This window comes from Sprattus sprattus, assembly GCF_963457725.1.
Source record: "Sprattus sprattus genome assembly, chromosome: 15".
Classification (NCBI taxonomy): Eukaryota; Metazoa; Chordata; class Actinopteri; order Clupeiformes; family Clupeidae; genus Sprattus; species Sprattus sprattus.
Genome location: NC_137913.1, coordinates 31,195,333 through 31,203,035, shown reverse-complemented (window position 1 = coordinate 31,203,035; position 7,703 = coordinate 31,195,333). Strand labels below are relative to the sequence as shown.

General features: G+C 42.8%; 1 protein-coding gene and 1 pseudogene across 2 annotated transcripts in view; one reads left to right on the top strand and one right to left on the bottom strand.

Moving 5' to 3' along the window:
- The window catches only part of cdc45 (CDC45 cell division cycle 45 homolog), a gene marked incomplete at both ends in the record, with an annotated part of 13,284 nt that extends 10,833 nt beyond the window's left edge, over positions 1 to 2,451 (top strand). Inside the window, 3 exons of the mRNA XM_080852363.1 lie at positions 1,427 to 1,545; positions 1,659 to 1,735; positions 2,387 to 2,451. Coding sequence (XP_080708489.1) covers positions 1,427 to 1,545; positions 1,659 to 1,735; positions 2,387 to 2,451 — 261 coding nt within the window. The remainder of the gene's footprint in view (positions 1 to 1,426; positions 1,546 to 1,658; positions 1,736 to 2,386) is intronic.
- Positions 1 to 7,703, bottom strand: part of LOC308376383 (tripartite motif-containing protein 16-like) — a 270,456-nt pseudogene that overhangs the window by 111,865 nt on the left and 150,888 nt on the right. The gene's annotated exons all lie outside the window — the stretch shown is intronic.

The following is a 7,703-nucleotide window of genomic DNA, read 5'->3' as shown; positions in this document are numbered from 1 at the left end:
CTATTCTGCAGATGGGTGTGTGAGCTGCACCTCACACTGACAGTGACAACTTGTTGCCTAGGCCTCATTTAGAGACTCATTTTAGGATGATTTCATTTTTGTGCACTAGACGAGCATGGATCGGGCCGAATTTTTCAGTCCGAGTCCGGCCCGGTCCGACAGAGTAGTAACCGAGCCCGGACCCAGTCCGCCAGCTATGAAAATATTTTTTTCAGAATCCCAACCGAGCCCCGGAGCCCGACAGAATCAATTTCTCAACTATTCATACTAATGCCACATTTACGTACGTTTTTTATGAATAGCCTGGCTTTATTCAACTGATCAACAGATAAATGCTCACACAAACAAGCGCTGTTGAACGCACGAGCATGCACAAGAAGGCCAATAAGCATAATTAATTAAATGATTGACATTGCAAGAACGTGTTGTAAAATAGTGCGGCTCCTTTAAGAGGAGCACGTACAGGGAGGGAGAACGGTGATACATTTTTGTCGCTACATCAAAACTATGCATGTGCTGTAACCAGTGTGTGAAGAATAAATCTTCAGAAAGAATACTGTGGGCATTTATTTACTAACCAGCAGCAGACGGAAAGGAAAGGGAATTAACCCCGAAGTTAAAAACATCTACTTCGGCCCTGGAGCATTTTGCTCCCCTGCAATCTCCAACTACGGTCAGAGACAGACAGCAGGAAAGGTTAACAAACGGAATGCCTACACATTACACACACTTAATAAAACTCAAGTTTTATGCTACACCACAGGAGGCACAACAGACAAGTCTTACCATTGAAGATCTTTTTGCACGCCGACGTTCGTTATAAAACTTTCTACATCCAACAATTTTAATCCATGTTGTTGTGGAGAACGAGGATTGCATCAATCATATTTCATTAAAACTTCACGCTTCTTACAATGGACATATCCAACAGTCTTATTAGAATCTGCATCGACTACTTAGCAGAAATATCTCCATACAGTAGATTTCCCTTCGTTTAGTATCATTTTAAACTCTCCAGATGAGTTTCTCTTTAACTTCCTCCATGGTGCCATTTTGCCACCTGTAATCGCGGACATAGTCACGGACATAGTCACGGACATAGTCACGGACATAGTCACGGACATAAATAAATCCCCGCCACGGGAAGAAGGCTGTTATCTTAAAATGTAGGACCTAAATGTGATTTTAATTTTTTTCTCAAAAACAAACTTCAATGCATTATCGCACTGATGTGTTCGAGCCCAATTATAATTTCGAAATATTTGTCCGAATCGGCCCGACAGGGTCCGACGGGTTCCGACGGGCTCAGGTCGAGTATCCATCCTCTAATGTGCGCACACACACACACACATGTTTAAGGACCTATGTGTACACACTAGCAACTGCTCAGTGATTTGTGTGTGTTTTGTGTGTGTGTATGTGTTAGACCAGAAATAAGCGGTGTAAGGTTCTGCCGTTGGTGATGGCTGCGCCATTGGATGTGGAGAAAGGCACAGTCATGATGTTGGGGATCCCACCAGAGTCGAACTCCTCTGACAAGAAAAAGTAAGTGTGTCTGGTTGTGTGTGTAAGTAAGCATGAGCCTTTGTGTATATTTAAGTAGATATTTCATAGTATTTCAAAAATAATACTCACAGCTTCCCTCTCTCTCTTTCCAGTTTCTTTGGTAGGGCCTTCGAGAAGGCTGCAGAGAGCACAAACTCTAGAACATTGCATGATCACTTTGATACATCCGGTGAGTCTTCGCAAACACACGCATTCACACCAGCATACGTAGACTTTGATTTTTCTCTTGTAGTATTATGTTTTTAACACTAGGGGGCAGCTCGAGCCCTGGGTAACTGTGATGTTTTCCTGTCAATCATACACACAGAGACGCATAGTACAGCCTTACAAGTGCTTACATGTCCGAAGTGCGTGTTATTAAGTTGATTCTAACTGTTCAATATTTTTACAAGGCAGTAAAGGCATTGCCCATTTATACAATTATTTACAACACCATAGCTGGAAATGTTTCTGTCGTGCGTTCACTTTCTCTTCCACACTCCTGTGTACACCTGGTCTCAGACACACATTCTGGCACACACACACACACTTGGTTCACATGCAAACATGAGAAGTTTCACACCTTAAGACTCAGTTTGGTGTCAGATGCCTTTCCAGAACTTTCAGCAAGTTCACCCTTTTGCCACTCATACGTGCTTGCACACACATACCTACTCTGCCTCTCCCTCCCCTGCACATTTGTTTATTTATTTCCTTCTCTCTCTGTCTCACTCTTTTTTTTCTATCCCCCTCCATGTCTATTCTCTCTCTCTCGCTCTCGCTCTCTCTCTCTCTCTCTCTCTCTCTCTCTCTCTCTCTCTGTCTCTCTTTCTCTTTGTAGTTATTGAGCTGAAGATGGAGGACAGAGGGAAGTTTCTGGATGCTCTCATCACTCTGTTATCCTAAGCACTCAAAGACGAGACAAGCTGGGAAACCTGCCAGTGGAGGAGAGAGAAAGAGGGAGAGAGAGAGAGAGAGAGAGAGTGTGTGTGTGTGTGTGTGTGCGCTATGTGTAGTGAGGCATCCTAATGCATCTTCACCCTGGGTCAGAAATGCCAGGTGCATGCTGCAGATGGGAACTGATACCAGGTCAGATCAGAGTGGAGCCAAAACATTTAGAAAAACTCCTCCATACTCTCTCTCTCTCTCACTCACACACACACACACACACACACACACACGTATGTACGTACGTACACACACAAACACACATGCGCACACACATACAGACGTAGTCAGTACCCAAAAACACACACAGTCAGTCCCACAGAGGAATCTTGCACCCCTTGTGCAAATGTTAGATTTTCCATGTTCAAACTCACTTTGCTGCCAAATACCATTACAGCCCCTTCAGTCGGGGTACCTCTCAGAAACCGTGTGTGTGTGTGTGTGTGTGTGTGTGTGTGTGTGTCTCTGTGTCTCTGTCTCTCTCTCTCTGTCTGTCTTGGTGTGAGAGTGAGTAAAAAAAACTCTGAATGATGACAAACGGATCCACACGTCTTGTTTATACTGTATAGGTTTTATGAAGTCAATATATGTGTGTGTGTGTGTGATTGTGCCCTTTTAATGTTGTCTGCTGTAAATTGCTATGTTGTGTATGTTAACTCATTTTAAACTACCTAATTAAAGCTCAATATTTACCCGGCTATGTCAATTTGTACTGTTTAAAGTCAGTTTTGTCAGTGGCTAGTTTTTAAAACCTCAAATTCAGTTTGCTGGTGCAGTCATGTGAAGGAGATTTAAAAACAACTGTCTCTCCCACCAGCTGCCTAATCTATTTACTATATAGGTTTGTGGGCCATCCACAAAACCCTGCGAAAATCTTTTACAGCAACACAACAATTTCGCTAAAATGGCCCAGTCGGCTTTAAGGTAGCAAGCTCTTGTCAATGCCTTCTGCTGCTGGTGTTAACAAGGCAAGCAAGCGTGTTGGCTTTTAGTCAGCGTGCCTGTTTTAGGAAAAAAACTCCATTATGCTTCTTCAGAGTGTTTAGAAAGCATACAGGGTGACTAGAAGAGTGGCAGGGTCTTCCACACTAGATGCATCTTCAATGCACTAAGACTGCTAACCATCAACACTGCACTGATGTGATCTGTTCTGTCCACCACATCTCTACTGGGTACAGCATCAGAACACCAATGCTGTAGTACTCCGTTTTTGCTTCTTCCAAGAAGGATATAGAATAGAAGAGGAGGTTATGTTTTCATTGTTTCGTTTAGGACGGGATCCAATTAAGGGGTAGATCCAGAATCTTTCTTTAACATTGCGAGAGAGGGCCTTTTGGCCTTGGTAGAGGTCTGCTTTCAGAACACTAACTATATCTAGTTCTCCATTTTGGACAGGCAGAATAAACATTGCATAGGAGCTCAGCCTTGAGCAGGTCTAGCACAGGTCCATAGCAGTTCAGGTGTGGTTCTACCCCAGATAACTACTTGGGTCACACAACTCACTCCTCCGCCATGTATAGATGTAGCACCTTTTCATTTTCTTGAGGGGCAGATTTACTGTTGCCCGGCTGGCTAAAGTAGACCCCCTCAAGCAAGAGAGATCTGCCATAATAATAATAATAATAATAAAGCTTTATTTGTATAGCACCTTTCATACAAAAAAATGCAGCTCAAAGTGCTTTACATAGACACAATCAGGAGCATTCACAAAATAAAAGAATCCAACACAAGCAGTAACATTTCACACATTTCAAATATGTAGATAAAGATTTAAAACATCTAATACAATCAGGGGCACATCACACAATAAAAGATACAAATAATAAAAGATATAAGAGATATAAAATAATCTAAAAGATTAAAAGGACAAAAACAGATTAATAGAAATGAAAAAGATTAAAAGGATTTTTTTTTTTTTTTTTTAATAGATAAAAAATAAATATAAAAGGATTTAAAAGATAAACACAATCAGGTCTTGCTAAATGCTCTCATATATAAAAATGTTTTCAGGTGTTTTTTAAAGATACCCACTGAGCTTGCCTGCTTCACGTACAAAGGTAGGGTGTTCCATAGCTTTGGTGCATAATTATTATGCTTCTCTGCTTTGCTTGTGGAGTACTTTGGGTACAGCTAACATATTGGCATTTGTAGATCTAAGGTTCCTTTGTGTTGCCATGTCCTCATCCACAGATGTAGACACAGATACCAAACCATTCCAGATCCTTCCAAATCAGGTACAGTTCAGGTCTTCAGTTGTTGAGTCACTGTTCTTCTTTTAAAGATATACACCAGCTTTGTAATGGGCCGTTTTCCTATAGTTTGGCTTTAATATCCGTAATGCCAAAAGCATGGGCTTGACTCCCAGGCCCACTCCCAGCTAGCCCTGTCCTGGCACAGATTCAGGAGCATTCCAGAACATTCTTGAGCCAACTGCCATCTGGTTGCCTCTTCTGTTGGCTGCTTCAGTTTGAAGCGAGGGCTAAATATATAGCTATAAAGTGCTTGACATGAGAGCAAATAGCCACTGTAGTAAACTCCCGTTCCTTGAGCCAAGAACCATTCATTTGGGACCAGAACACCTTCAGTATGATGCATAGCTGGACGTTTGGACACTGTGAAAGTTCAGCGCTGTTGTATGTTATTGTGTTTGAGAGCCTTGGTGCTCAGATTTATGACACTTTTAACATAACAGTGAGAAGTCTGTATGAGGTTTAATCACTGTTGTCCTTACTTTGGACGCCTGCAAAATACTTAAACTATAGGTTTACTGTACAGTGCACTTACCTAATGTAATCCTTTACATGGCAGTGTTTCCATTCACTCTCCATTGTGCGCACAGAGATGCTGTACATACTGAGACATAAGGGGTTAATGTTGCAGAGTTCTGTGCAACCTTATCTATAATAAAGTGTGTGTGTGTGTGTGTTTCTGTAGAAACAGTTGTGTATACTGAGCAGGTTCTGATTAATAAAGCAGATATGCTTGTCTTTGCATTTATAGAGGGTAAAGGTGAAAGACGTTTATCTTTGGCCTTCATCTCGCAGAATGCACCAGGCTTCCTGGAGATGAGATGTGTGTGTGTGTGTGTGTTTATAGTGTTGGTGTTCAGGAAGGGAGCTGCCATATTAACTTCCAACCCTTAAGCGCTGAAACGTGCCGGACAACCTGTGATGCGTGGGTGGACGGGTATGTGTATGTGTGTTAGTGCGTGTATGTGTGTTAGTGCGTGTATGTGTGTTAGTGCGTGTATGTGTGTTAGTGCGTGTATGTGTGTTAGTGCGTGTATGTGTGCTAGTTTGTGTAAATGCGTGAATGTCTCCATGTATATGTTTGTTGGAGGGGTACTTGATATGTGGATTAGAAGTTTCTCTTCATTACATTTACACATACACACACACTCAAGCAGACACAAACAGGCAAACATTCTCAATATGGATTCAAACATCTCTCTTTATAATAAACACACTCACGAACACACACACACACACAGGGAGGGAGACATGTCCTTGCCAATTGCTGGGTGGATATGTTTATGCTGCAGAGTAGTGATTACCTAATTGAGCAGAGGGCCAAATCATGTCACCATCCATCTGCCCGAAGGGCTTCTTACTGTCTCCCCTCTCTACCTCTTTGGCTTCCAACACAGACCTGCTGTTTGGTGTGTGTGTGTCTGTGTGTGTGTCTGTGTGTGTGTGTCTGAGTAAGTGTTTAGTGTGTGTGTGTGTGTGTGTTTGTGTGTGTGTGAGAGTAAGTGTTTGGTGTGTGTGTGTGTGTGTCTGAGTAAGTGTTTGGTGTGTGTGTCTGAGTGTCTGAGTAAGTGTTTGGTGTGTGTGTGTGTGTGTTTGTGTGTGTGTGAGAGTAAGTGTTTGGTGTGTGTGTGTGTGTGTGTCTGAGTAAGTGTTTGGTGTGTGTGTCTGAGTGTCTGAGTAAGTGTTTGGTGTGTGTGTGTGTGTTTGTGTGTGTGTGTGAGAGTAAGTGTTTGGTGTGTGTGTGTGTGTCTGTCTGAGTAAGTGTTTTGGGTGAGTCAGTATTTTTGTCTTCTTTTCTTTCTCTCTCAGAACCTTTTCATTGTTCATCTGTTCATTTAATTTTGACTCATACTCCATGGCACTATCTCCCCCCTATGTGTGTGTGTCAGTGTGTGTGTGTGTGTGTCTCCCTCCATTATTCTTTTCTCTGGTTTTCACTCTTTTAAAGTATGCGTTGAGGAGCTGTCTGTCTACTATGCTATCCTCCTTTATTTTGGAATAAAGGAAACGTAAATCCCTGTCCGCCCCTCGCCTTTCCTCATCTCCCCCAGCATCTTTCATTCCTGCTCTCTCTCTCTCTCTCTCTTTCTCTCTCTTTCTCTCTCTCTCTCTCTCTATCTTTATCTCTCTCTCTCTATCTTTATCTCTCTCTCTCTCTCTGTGTACACGTGTGTGTGTGCGTGCGTGCGTGTGTGTGTGAGTGTGTGCGGGCGTGCTTGTGTTTGTTATCTCTATCTAACTCTGACAGTAATGTGTGGTAAAGTAAACTCAGACCCTTGGGAGGAGACCAGTTAGCCCAAATCTCCCCTTCTCTCTCTCTCTCTCTCTCTCTCTCTCTCTCTCTCTCTCTCTCTTTCTTTCTCTCTCTGAGTTTGAATGTGTGTGCATGTGTAAGTGTGTCTTGAATGAAGACTTGTCATAATTCATTCACAACGATCAACGTGTGAATTCCAGTAGCAGTAGTGACTGATTGAAGCACAGCTCCCAGTTAAGTGTGTTGATGTTGTCGTCGTGTATCCTTTCACAGGAAGCAGAGGTTAGTTGTAATGAAGGGTGGGTTGGTGGGGGCTTTGAGGACCCACCTCTTCATTCTGTTCAGCATGAGTCACACACACACACACACACACACACACACACACACACACACACACACACACACACACACACACACACACACACAGTCACGCACACACATCCATCATCCATTACATTTGCACTCATAATCACTCACACATCATACACACCAACACACACACTCACAGAGGGACACACTCATACACCTGCTGGCTGCCCACCGAAGATGTAAAACATACACACATGCACATCACTGACCCCTCACACACACTTACACACACATGACTCACTCATTACACTCACACACATACACAACGTTTCTGCTAAAATGCTCCTGTGGAATGTGACCTGTTGCCATGGCACCGCTGGACACATGTTGAGAGAGAG